Source organism: Achroia grisella, unplaced genomic scaffold (genome assembly GCF_030625045.1).
Source record: "Achroia grisella isolate CSIRO2021 unplaced genomic scaffold, CSIRO_AGI_Agris_v1 utg856, whole genome shotgun sequence".
Classification (NCBI taxonomy): Eukaryota; Metazoa; Arthropoda; class Insecta; order Lepidoptera; family Pyralidae; genus Achroia; species Achroia grisella.
The window spans coordinates 4,685,755-4,700,043 of NW_026713045.1; the positions used below are offsets into that span (position 1 = coordinate 4,685,755).

The 14,289-nt window shown below is 33.2% G+C and overlaps 1 protein-coding gene across 3 annotated transcripts in view; it reads right to left on the bottom strand.

Moving 5' to 3' along the window:
- LOC131852585 (GTPase-activating protein skywalker) overlaps window positions 1–14,289 on the bottom strand; it is an 83,679-nt gene that overhangs the window by 54,857 nt on the left and 14,533 nt on the right. For all 3 annotated transcript variants that reach the window (XM_059203260.1, XM_059203258.1, XM_059203257.1), the window contains exon 2: window positions 5,516–5,720. In XM_059203260.1, the coding sequence (XP_059059243.1) occupies window positions 5,516–5,720 (205 nt within the window). The remainder of the gene's footprint in view (window positions 1–5,515; window positions 5,721–14,289) is intronic.

The window sequence follows — 14,289 nt, forward strand, 5'->3', positions numbered from 1 at the left end:
GAATTCCAGTGATGTCAATTCGGGAATTCAATTTAATGGATTGACATCAAAATTGTTATTGTAAACGAAAAACACTTGCTAGATACAATTCAGGTACGAATGATCATGAACTTGTGCATTAGGAAAACACAAAATTATTTTCACTCGACCAGAGACCGGAATAAAAACAATGAAATCAGAGATATTAATACTTTCTGATTCACGACTGTTACATATATAATGTGAGATAGAAACTACGATAAACAGTCAAACGAAATATACTACATATACCGAAGCAGTAGATTCAAATCAATAGGTCGAGTAAGAACGACCGGCAATTTATTGCCAGGCATCTTTTACAGTTCAATTTAATAGAATTAGAGCTATAAAAAGGTTTCGCTCCGTAGCAAATAGAAATAAACGGGTTTTCTTTCGTGACTGGTCCCTGTGTTACATGCTATTTCGATTTAGTCAGTGCTAACTTATATCTACAGATTTATACATGTAAGGGTATATATATAATTATAACAATATTAAGATTACCCGTATCTTCATTGATGACATATTTGGTAGGTACAAGAAAAACAATCTTTATCTATACAGTAAAGTGACAATGTTATCTCTTTAGATTATGTCCTTTTAGTAAATTATTCAGACAACTAAATTGAAGTTAGTAATGTAGGTAAAGTACAGATGTTACTGATATACCTTAAGAAGATGATAAATACGGTGTTGACTAATATCCAGCGTCATCAAAACGTCGATCATCGTCGTGCTTTCAATTAGATATTAGATATACATAGTTTAAATTGTTAGAATATTCTAACTTCAATTCTATAATCATTGTATTAACACGTGACGCAAAAACTGTGTACTAACTTTTACGAAAATTGCGCAAACGGAGGAGAATGAAATTTTCTCACTCACTTATAGTTTTATATAGAGTGCAAAATGATTGTATTTTTTTTTTAATTATACAGAAAAAATAAATTATATCAATAAAAAAAATATTAAATACATGTTTTTCGTCAAATACACGGTGGTAGTGTATTTGACGTATTACATACGGTAGGAACTTTAATAATGTTCAAACTTATAATAAAAATTAATTATGGTTAATTAATTTCGAACATTGGGCGACCACTAGTATTTTTAAATATCATTTGACATCGATCGTCATTGTATTCCAAAAAGACAAATCCAGGTGAGCCTACAAATTTTTCCTGTTTTTTCTAATATTATTTTTCTCCAACACAATGAAGCTTAAATTGTTAAATTAACGTTTAATAAAGTAGAAACTTCGTAATCACTTTACATATCCATGCTCGGAGCACGGTCGCTATCCGTAAACCAATTACTCATCGAGACCAATCAATAATCCCTAATGCGATAGCTTTGCTATTAAATATTTGCTGAGAAGTTAGGTAATCTGTAGAGAAAACCGGTAGCAAGGTCATAACGTAAATAAAGTTTTAATAAAAATGTCTCCGGAGGAAAAATAAATAAGTATTATTTATTTTTCAATCGAATTTCTAACACAAATAACGAAATTCGATCTATTTTTTATTTGTAAGTTCTAATTACTATACAAAATTATAAGTTATTTGATATTAATATTCTGGTTACATTAAATTTTAATATTTGAACTTGATTTTCATTACGTTTGAGAGATCTTAAATCTCCTTTATGTCGTTGAACGTAGTGAATCTGGTCCATTAAACGGAATTTAGTACCGTCATGTTAAAAATGCACCAGATTTCAGCTCAAATGGATCCCAGCAAGAGCTTGTGAAAAATAAATCACAAAATTTAAAGCTTTTACATCAAGTCATTTTTAGAATATTAAATTTGTTGGACGTATAGTGTTTTGTTTGTTTACATTCTTAATGTAATAAGAAAATCTGAATGGCACAAATCAACCCCTTAAAGATAATTCGAAGATGATTTAAGACTCAAATGGAACTTGATGTTGTCATACTCAAAAGCGTTTATGTGTTTGTAAGAGAAATAAGGTGTCGGTGCGGAACAGGAAGGCGTTTCACTCGAGTGAACTCAAACGCGAACAAACATGTAATGATTCGATTGAAGCTTTTTGCCAGACCCTTACGTCCTTTGTGACGAATTAATTGAATTTGAAGTAGTTGAACGGATCGCTTAACATGAAATCTTAGATACAGTTTAAAGTAACTGTACTGAATCGAACCGTACTTTAAAACAAGGTATAAGAGATACCAAACATGGACACAATTAACTCATAAAATTTAAGCTACGTTGAACGTCACGTAGGCGCAACTTCACTTATCATATGTATAATCATTGATAAGCATTAGTTTGTATTGTTAGATAAGGACACATGGTCGATGGAATGTAAGTATTCCATAAGGGTCTTATAAGGATTGAAATCAATGTAGACATATTCCCAAGTTTTGATAATAAATTAACTAAAGGTAATAAAATGTAACTAGTATCTACAGTCGGCAAGTTTGGAGAGACCATTATGATTTTACATTATATTGTTAAGTTTATTGCTGAGTGAACAATCTGCGCCTGGTCCTGATCGATAGAGGCATTGGCGAGGTGCCATACACTAAAACCACGGCCTAAATCAAGTTAAATCATATTTTAGTAAGTTATTTTAATAAAAGAATTAGCCTATTTAGTATCATTCTCTGAAGCACTTTTTATATGACATTCAACCTGGGGTTGTATGTGACAAGCAACATAAGTACATATTCGTCCCCTATTATCGAATAAAATCCATCCATCATTCTCATTTCGCTGTGTATTAATTTCTGCTTTGTTGTTAGAACAATAATTGTATACATTATTGTATTCGCCGGTCCACGTACTATATGATAATCACGAAGGTCATGTCACGGACGTTTAACGAGTTTAAAAATGTTATCAACAGCAGAATAATTAGATTAATGCTCAACACAGTTAATACATTTATACGTTAATTTGCAAGCAGATTTAAATCCTGGATCTAATTCGAAATAAATTTCATTATTAATTCCATTTCGTACCTTTGTCCCAGTTTTTGGGATCTGCACATTAAGTCTACTTTTCCATTGTCCACTGTCATCCATTTTGGTGTACTTTTCATTAAACTAAATAATAAAATTTACAAAGTTTACACAGTTCTACTTGATTAATGCAGCAGATATGAAAGTTCAATACAATCTTGAATTTCTGTGACATTTAAATTTCTATTGCAATAATGTAAGGGTAACCATGAACGAAAAAACTTGCAGATATAATTAACCTTAATTGTGTCTGCAATTTTTTTAAACTACAATTTATACAGTTTGTTTACTACAGTTTATACAGCGCCATAAGTATTGTCGGTGAAGTTACTAGCAGGACTTCGCCTCGTTTTGTATGTTCTACCGTATTTAAGAATATTGGACTATGTTCTGAATTGTTTAACTATGCTACAACAACCTGCTACCATCGGACCGTTCGCCAGCGCCACAGACAGTGCTTAGACACTGTCTACATTATTTTATACACTGTATGCAGTGTATTACTCATAAATAATAAGTATGTACAAAATCCCACAGTAACTATATTGTTCATCATCCCTTGGGATATAGAATTGTTCTATATAAGTAAATAGTTACGGAACGATATAAACATATACTTAGAAAATAATATTGTGACATATGATGTAGATCTACGTAATGAACAGCAATGATGCTCAGAGACAGATGTAATCAGTGGGGATATCTATAGAAAAGTATAAACAACGTATGCTAGACTGCGTCGCACTGTAACACGCCCCACAACAACGTCATCTATACATATAAATAAAATTGGAGTGTCTGTAATATTGAAATAACCATTTTTTACTACATGCATATGAATATAAATACGGTACATATACACCAAAATAACATTATTTTTAATTTTTGTCTGTCTATCTGTTTTATTCCGGCTAATCTCTGAAATGGCTGGACCGATTTTGACGGGACTTTTATTAGCAGGTAGCTGATGTAATGAGGAGTAAGTTAGCCTACCTTTATTTTAGAAAAATAAATTTAATCCACGCGGACGAAGTTGCGTGTGCAGCTAGATTATAATATAATTTTGACTAGTATAACGCTCTGTTGAACAATGTCACAAAGCGACACCGTAAAATGACGCAAACAGTGAGATGAGACTAAGATAACAGCGTTATATTTGTTATGTCGAAGTTTTAAATCCTCGTTCATACGTTCGTCTTGTAATATAATATCGCATTTAACGTTTCAGTAAAATATAAAAATAGGCAAATGCGCATATTTTTAAAATTGATGATGATAAATCGGGTCTATATTTCTAAAGACTATATGTAACCTCAACAACATCATTTTCTAATTGAATAACAGAATAATGACAAATTTCTACATTAAACCTGTAAAATACATGAAAACTTTGAAATATTTATTCTTTCCGCATTTCCAAGACCAACACGAAACTTTTCTGCGAATGCTACGCGTTTAATTGTTCAATGACAATAATAATTATTTTTAAAGGTTTATAATAAATTTAATTAAAACACTATTTTTCCAAAGCGTTCAAAATTAGTCAAACTTGTAACACAGAAATGCAGGAGTGGAAGAGCAGGAAATTGTCACTTCTAGAATCATCCGGTCACCAATTTGACACTGTCGCCCTCAGTCGCCTCTTCACAGATCAAGTGACGCGGCTAGTGATAAATGGTCAGTCTGTATAATAGCGTACTCGTAGCGGTTTAGAGGTTGGTCGTGCGACATAAATAGAACTTGTCAAACGTAGGCAGCATCCACGAAAATACATTCCATATTGATTCCGAACAACATGTGGTCGCATTCCAATCAATTATGCGCTAACGTGCGACGAAGGAAGTGAGACGTATGAAATTTGCGGCACGACGGACGCAATGCAAATCTGTGTCGTACCATCGTTGTCTATATGTCGTGTGATCATGACAGCTCAATGGAATCGTAATGGTATTCCAAACTGTATCACAACGCATGAGAGTCCAATTCAGATTCTGGTAGCAATCATCTGGGACGTGCTTCAAATGTGAAGAAGTATAGCTCTTATTGCGAGACATTACAGACTACAATGCGTTTAGCTGTCTAGATTGATAACTGAGATATGGTCGGGACAAAATGCTCCGGCAATTTGCCTATTGCCGAGTTCAATTATCGCCCCCCGCACTCATTACTGAATTAAGGCGAGAGAGCTACTGTAAATTCTGTGACGCCTCTACACTAGAATTGAAAGGATGTTTTATGAAACGTGTTATTACCTGACTGCGTAGATAGATTGTATTAAACGACTGAGACTTGCTAAGTAGCAGATTTTGAATCGTCTAATGATATTATTACGTACGTAATATTACGTAATTTCAGACATACACGGATTACTTACACCTATATAAACGACATAGATTGAAATCAATAATATTTGATGAATATAACGAACAATTGATCGACCAAGTGAAAAAGATCTCAATTATAGGCGACCAAAGTCACGTATTGTTAAAAAAATAGCATAAAAACACTCACCAGGCATAAAATGCAGCAAGGCCGCAGTAATGGGGTACAAACTGGGGCTGTATGTGATGTCCGGGCAGGCATACCCGAGTACGGAGACCACTCGGTCGGCAACCGCTCGCCCTTTGCGGGTTAAGTGGTAGCCAAGGCAATGCGTGGCCTCCACGAATGGAGGCAGCATGATCGGCTTGTCCGGCAGTTCCACAGTACCGAAGACCTGGTGAAGAAATAAAAATTATGTTAAGACCAACTGTTTACTCAGTGTCCTTAAGAATCTACCTTCTGATCTGATTCCGAGGGAAATTCAGATAATTCCACTTTTCTGGAGGAAGGTATAATTAAATTTTAATTATCTCAACGATTTAAGTTGTGCACTGATAGATCAATCAGAACTATTGTTTTTGAAATAACTACGTTCTATAAAAAAGTAGCGACAAAATTTGTAGAAAGCAAGTAACTTCCAGTCTAAAGATTACAAAAATAGTAGAGAATATATGAAATAACATACACAAAACAAAATTACTTCTATCTACAACTCAACGTTTAAAAATATGAATGAGACGGTTAGCTATTACAAAAAGAGTAATGTATATATGGAATAACATACACAAAACAAAATTTCTCTATCTGCAATTCTGAACGCTTAAAAAAATTATGAGACAGAATTACAGTAGATCAAGCCGTACGACACTGATAAAACTAAAATAATCTCATTCATCGCCGTATATAACGGTATCATTAAATTAGATCAATTATCACGGATAAAGAAAGATGTACCAACGCAAATCGTAATTCTCAATAAAACTTAATGGTTTTTCGTAAAAATTAAACTAGATACTTCAAAGAAATTAATTCATATGACAAACGCACGATCACGAAAGAATCAGATTTAAGCGAAACTAAGTACACACACCATGCCGGTATCACATAAATTAATGAATTTCCTTCATTAATTTATGTGTTACCGGCATTCATATTTTTATTTTTTAATTTCAAAAGTCTTTGATTTATTAACATACACTGGTACAAATGTGAATACTCGTAAATAACACTAGACTTCGCTAAAATGATCGTTCATTTAAAAGATTTCCGCAATAGAATGACTGGTATTCATATCAAGCCAGTGAATAATAAAGAGCTATTACAACTCGCACAGTGCAGTGAATATTTTGAATGTAGGTCAAATTTTTGATGAAATACTTAAGATAAACCTCTCTCTATTTCTGGTTTATGTTGTATGTTGTGTAATCGTAATTTTCTGCCTACCTATACCATAATAACAAATGATAATAGTCAAAGTAGAATATTAAAATTACAGATATGTCTATATGAACAGGATAAACACTGGAATAGCTCAAGTAAAATGCCGCTTTCCAAAAAAATACTTTCATTAAAAAAGAATCGCCAAAATCGGTTTAGAAAGTCGCGACAGTCAAAAGATAAGAAACAAATAAGAGGTTTACCTCTAAAAAGTTTAGTAAAATTTATCAGAATTGAAAGTAAAATTTAAAATACTTACAGCAGGAAAGAATAAGTACAGAATTAATGATCCAAGAGATGCAATGACATTAGGTATAGGCTTCAACGAAGTGTTTATTTTGTACGACTCTATTCAGACTGCGGCCTTGCTCACAAATTGGATAATCACGGCACAACCAACAGACAGCAGATTGGATAACAATTCTATGTGTTTACCAAACACGAACGCAATAACTTGGGACTTGACACTTTAAAAATATCAGTTAGTCCTTTAAAGATCACCCGGATGATCGCCAACCTCCAGTAAGAGACAGCACATAAAGAAGAAATTAGTCCGTTATGCTAAAAATTACTACAGTGTAAAATACACCTCGCATTCATAAACTGCCTAAAACTTGGAAAAATTATATAAGTTTAGACATTCACAGTCAAGTACTTTTTAATGTTGTCATATTTAATTTTGACGAATCTAGTTATATTGGCTTTACAAAGACATTACTAATTTAGGTTATATAAATCTAAAATTTGAGATTCTCTTCGAAAAGTTCTTTTATCTATGTTCTGGAAAAACAAGCTTATTATACAATTATGCAACAAGAGACTTAAATATGGCCATTTAATTTGTAATATTGAGGGCAGACATTATATGATTCTATAACAGATTTCAATGAGATCGGATTCCCAAAAATACTAGACGTGTACTGATGGAAATCTAGGCTAGGTTTTGTTAAATAGTCGCTTACAATATACAATATGTAGAATTCCAAAGTACACAAAATGTACTTTAAAAAAAGTATGCATAATAACTATATACAATTTAAGAAGCAAATATATATGCCTATTATAAATTAAAATGAAGTTGTAAATATGATCTATTTTACAGTATTAGGTTATATATCTTTATGAATTTTTCAAATATCACTGCTCGTGTGATTCTAACGTTTATCACCTTGTAGAAAGATAACAAATCAGCTGTAAAGAGCCGGCAAGCCTTTAAGCTGATTGCGTAAAACTATAGAGCAACGACCGTAGCCAATGTTAGTTGTATAGGAGATCGGACTAATGACAAACAACGTAAATAAGGCAAATAACTATAAATCAGTGGTAAATGCCGGGATGAAACAGCAGTCGACGATGCCAGGTCGATTCTATATTTAGACGACAACACAGCTTCGTAGATTCGCAAAGAAAATATTTGGATTGTAATAATAAAGTTGTTTCTAATACAGAGCGAGATAATTTTAGTGTTTATCGCAATGTAGATCCAAATGCCAAACTACATGTCACATAAACTATGACAAACAGAATTCTAGTCCGGTATGTAAACTCTAGTAAAAGACAACACTAAATTGACAATTTCCATGTTTAACTAAGTAAGTAGATATTAAATAAGTATACGTGTTTACAGCCGTCTTCGTACAAGTATGTTGGCACTGCCGTGTTGAAAACAATCAGTTTAAATTACGTGCATAATTTACTATTTACCTTGATATCCCGCGTATTTCTTGTTAAAAGGGGTACAAATGTGAAGGATGTCATTCGTAAGTATGCATATTTCGTGTTTTTTAAATATTTAGAGAATGGCAATTTTGTTGTCAACGTGTGGAATAGCAAGAAAATATCGATGACGGTTTTGATAGAAATAAGTATCAGATGTAATATCAGAGATAGAATACTAATGAAATAGCAATATGAAAGTAGAAAAATGTACAGGGAGAAGACGACCGAAGAAAAGATGGACTGTGTAAAATATAATATCCATAAAAGAAGTAGTAAGCTCAGAAATGACGGCTGATCGTGACCGATGGAAGATAACACACGGGGCCGACCCTTAATAATGGGATAAAGGTTTGCTTTGCTTAACAATTATGTTACTAATAAAATGGAATAAAAATCTATACATTTAACTTTACACTGATTTCCATGGTTCATAACCCTATTTCTGAACTCTGTTTGAATTTTGATGTAAAATCGTATCTAATGATTTCGCTTAGGAAAGTGTAACAGATTAAAATCGTAAATTCATATAAAATAAAGAATAATTTTGACAGTGATTTTAGCGGCAATATATTAATATTATTCTATTATTTAATAAAATAAAAAAATGAGTTCACGAAATTTAAAAATCATAGCAGTAAGCTAGTAGCAGATTTAAATGGCGTAATAGAAAGTTTAATGAAAATAATTAATCAGCCACTATCAGCGTTAACTGATAGCGGCCAATTACAAATATTAAATAACTGTTACATAACAAACTAGCGACCCACCTCGGGTTCACACACATCGGATGTACAACGTACATATGTGACATAGTTCGTTTACATATAGGTTAAATACACATAAACCTTCTTGAAGAAATTTTAAAATTGATAGCCAATCACGTATCAAAATATTGCGTGATTTAGAAGCGTATAAACAGACAGACAAAAATAGTGACTTTCAACGACTAATATTGGGACAATATATTATTGATAAAAAAAGTGAATGAAACACTGAAAAGCTGAAGGCAACTGGTTGTACTAACGCAACGCTTATTATTATTTTTACCACGTACTCGTCAAGCGAACGTTCCGCCAGTCTGGGCCCCTTGAATAATGAACCACCGGTAGATGTTTTTGCTAGTAGATGCTTTGCCCGCAACTAGCTAACGTTTCTGTAATGTGGATATTGGCATTGATGGACTGAAAGTTTAATAACTTATTCTTTTTACTTTGTTTATGATTAGAAAATGTTTTTTTAACAACGCCGTCATAAATTCCACGTAATAATTAAAGATTAACCGGATCTTAGATACGCTTTATTCGACTTTTGAAGTATCTAGAATTTCGACAGTATAGACACCGACGTGCTCACGAGTAAATGAGTTTATCATAAACCATACTGAGTTTTTAAACTGGGTAAACTCACGATGTAACAATCAGACCAAACTCGAAACGAGTGGGTACTTTAGCAAATATATGAACTTAGATTGTGTGATCTTACAATGTAATACAACAAAACAACATAATGTATAAATCTTAGCCACTCGGTGGAAAAATTTAAAGGACACTATCAGAACATAAGTAGTATATATGACCAAATCTAAAGCAAAGAACAAACAATAATAAGTAACAACGAGGTGCCAGTGTGAGTGACCTGCGTTACAATAGACCTCTAAGCTTACACAGAAGAAATAGATAACCAACCAACCAACCAACCGCTTTATTCGCCTTAGAGATAAAATAAAAAGGGACACACTAGTAAGAATGTTAGGTATAACGATGCTAAATTGCGAAAATAAATTAGATTAGAGAGCAAACTCTGAGTATCGAGCAGGACTATAATCAAAGATAAGCAACAACAATGTATAACACGTCCAAACTAATTTCATTATGTCTCCATAAAAATCTCTAACAAGTCGACGTGATGTTGAAATAGCAAAAAAATAATCCGCAATCATCCATACTGGTTCTCGCGTGTGTGCCACGCCCCCTGCGCTCGCGCACCGGCCGTCCTTCGCTCAGTCAAGGCCGCCCACGCTTTACAACAACAACGTGCCCGAACAGAACCTGATCTAAACAGCCTGTTTTGTTTATAAACGAAACCTCCAAACCTGTTTGTCATTTACATTTTTTGAAAGGACCACTTTTTACAATTTAAGGTAATCATATTTGCGCGTCAACTCTCATCATTGTATTAGTCATTTACTGCATAAAGAATCGAACATTGACGTTTGATTTAAAATTTCATAGATAAAGTAAGTAGATAGTAATATTAATTCTACTATATATTGTATAATCACAATAACACCCAATCCTATGTTACGTATCAATACTTATCGACTGGTATCTACATATTATATATTCAAATAATTATAATTTCATACAGAACATAACAACAACGCGTCTTGATCACGAAACGCTCAGGAGTTGAAAATTAAACTGAAATAAATCTTTTCTACTCAGACGCGAGATTTAGAAAATGATGCTAAGTGGCAAAATAAACTGTAGCTCCTGATAGCAAAATTAAATACGGACACCGCATCGGTGATTCTTGGCAATTGTTCGGCAGCGTCTAATAACAAACAGACGAAAATATAAACAACGTATTTATGTTTATAGCGTCTGTGTGTTGTTAGGATTGCGGCCGCCGAGCGTCGAGCGTCAAGCCTTAAGAAATATTGAAACCGCTGCTGTATTCCATCTAATCCATTTTCAATACTGCAAATTTGAATCTAACCTTGACGTCCAATATATATAACGTGATCCAATGTTATTGAGGTTCATGTTGTAGAGCAGTTTTTAAGTCACAAGTCGACGATTATTATACGTATAGTTAGAATGGTATACGTCGGCCCATCACGTGAACTGCCACGGATTATACCTACATTATACACAGAACGATGACAATAGGCACGTGCGTGGGCGAAGCGCTAAGACCCTAATTAGTACGTACACAACCCCGACGCGACCTCTTGCCACCAACAATCAACGTTTAATTGAATAAAGTGGGCCGACAAAACCCGAAATGCGAATTTGATGTTTGTCATAAGACTATAAAACTAGATAAATCTATTCTAAATTAAATTATCAATCAAGTTTATTATCAGAAAATATGATTTAGCAAAGAAAATCTGAAATCGGGGCAGCGAATAGCTTGAATGAATACGCAAATGAACTATTGAATATACAGGCAAAAGTTTTCCTATATGCCGTTGAATAAATAAATACGTGGCCGCGGTTATTCTGTTGCGAATAAGATCGATGATACTATTTTCGGCAGAGCAAATCCACAAGGCGGATTCCGTCGGAAATAACTTTGTATTTTACCATCACACTACACGCTACGTAAATCTTTTGCAGTAGCGAGTCAATTGTGAACAACACTCTTGTTTGGTTATCTATGGTACTATATGAGCGAAACGACATTGAGCACTTAAGAATATAGTACAAGATAACACTACATTTATATAAATAATGATAAATGAAACTGATATAAAAGATAATGTTTTTTAAACTCAAAATACAACGTTAACCGCAATTTTAAAAACATTTACACAGTGAAATATACTTGGAATGTAAATGCAACACACGCTAGTGACTGACAATCCAGTGAAGTAAATACTGCGTGAGGTTAATTTACATAAACACAAAAGAAACATGACAGAGAAAGAAACACGTGAAACAAAATAAACTGGTGCATATAATTAGTGTCGTCCTTGCCTTGATAGCGCAAATCAGATCCAGCATATTCATTAATACCCGGACTTTTAGATAGAGTATAATACAATCTGTTTTATACTTTAAATAATAGCAACTCGATAACTCGATAGCAACTAGATTTACCTTCAACTAAATAATAACAACTCTAATAACATTGTCATATAGAAGGTTCATAATATGCAGATACTTTCAACATGTTTCAACACTTAATGGATAAATTCGTAGTATAATAGTTTTCATTTTAATTCAATATTTTTTCTGTGAAATGGGGTCACGGCTATTAAGGAGTACGAAGAGAAAAACAAAAACAAACATCCTCTATCCTTACATCTTGCCTCTGACGTTGTCTTTCCACCCCTCACACTTGTTGTCTTTCCTAAGGACTAAAGCGTCAAAAGATCACATGGTGTTTTCTTTGTTTCATCAGTCAAGCAATGTTGATTTCTGCATGAACACATAGATAATAATAACCAATAATAACCCTGAACATGATGAAATTCACACAGCGTCATCTAGTTTTAAGCTAAGTAGAGCGTGTGTCATAGGTACTAAAGCTGATATAAAGACAGAAATATTTTTTTTTGGAAATACAATATATATCCGTAGAAAACACCTAGCCAATACAAACAATCAGAACCATGATTACAAATGTTTGTACCGTTCGAGGAACGGAATCCGCGATCATTGGAAACTAAGACAATTTGCCAAACTACCGAGGCAACCGAATAATGTGTATAAAATCTTTCAATTAATTATTACACTGGTTACTTTTAGACAATATTTTAAGGACGAATAAGCATAATATTTCTAACATAACATTAATTACTAGCGTATTAAATATAAATCGAATGGTCTAGGCAAATTCCACTGTTCTATTTCGATAGTCATAATGGTATATTAATAATTAGATAATAAGTATGAGTGAAGGAGACGATTTCCGTATCATGCTGGTCGTAAACAGTAGATCCGATAACCTCACAGTCAGAGCTGTTTACAGTGCACAGTTTGATTGATAATGTGATACTAGTAAGGGCCAGAGGTTATCACACACCAGGAGCGTTTAAATCATTCTTTCATACCGATAATTGTGGTTTTATTAATTTGTATGGGTCATCTTTGTTTATTTTTATGAAAAATCATCTATGTATACAATCGTTATCAAATAAAATGAGGTCATTGTCAAATTGCAAATTAGTATGTAGTATAATAAGTGATATAACTTCGTGGGATACAAACTAATTTCATTAATTAATTACAAATTTTAAGATATATAACATATGTAAGTGTTAATAGATTATCATTACATTAATACGTGAAGCAAACACTTTGTACACCTTTTTAACATACCTTGATGTTTTTTTAAATTATGCATTAAAATTAAATTAATTTAATAAAAAAAACATTACACTCACTATCATGTTTTTGACACACAGACATTCTTTTGTTTATTGCCAGTGTTTATAGAAATGGTATTATGGTCTTTAACAAAAGAACTTCAATAATGTTCAAATTTAAAATTTAAATTAATTATAGTCATATTTCGACCACTAATAAGTATAAATATAACTGTAGATGAAGATGTGAATATGTAAGAATAAGAAGGAACAAGTAGTATTCAATGAAGGGCATTTATTAAGAATTATAAATAAACTGCACTGATAGAGGCAATATAGGCAATATTCTTTAAATCTAAAGGTCTATGTTCTAAATATTGTTTTCCTGGAACGTTAGCAATCTCAGCAAATATTGTTAATAAATATTGGCAATGCTCACGGCGATAACGAACAGAAATAGATCGACCCAATAAAGAAACGCGGCATAGATCCATTGCGCAATGTTCTTTTGCTCCGATGCGGATGTGAATGTGCCCATGGTACTGCCACCATTACACAACACTATGAGATCGGCGTAACTCCTCCCAAAGTGGGACGTAGACGATGAAAGAGAAAGAGGATATAGTTTCTAAGAGGAAATTTTAAATATTAAAGAATTCGACGGCCATCGTTTTCTAGCGGGTACACCAATGGTCGCGGGTTCGATTCCTCGCGCGGTATAAACATTTGTATTTATGAGTATGATTGTTTGTATCGGTCTGGATGTTTTCTA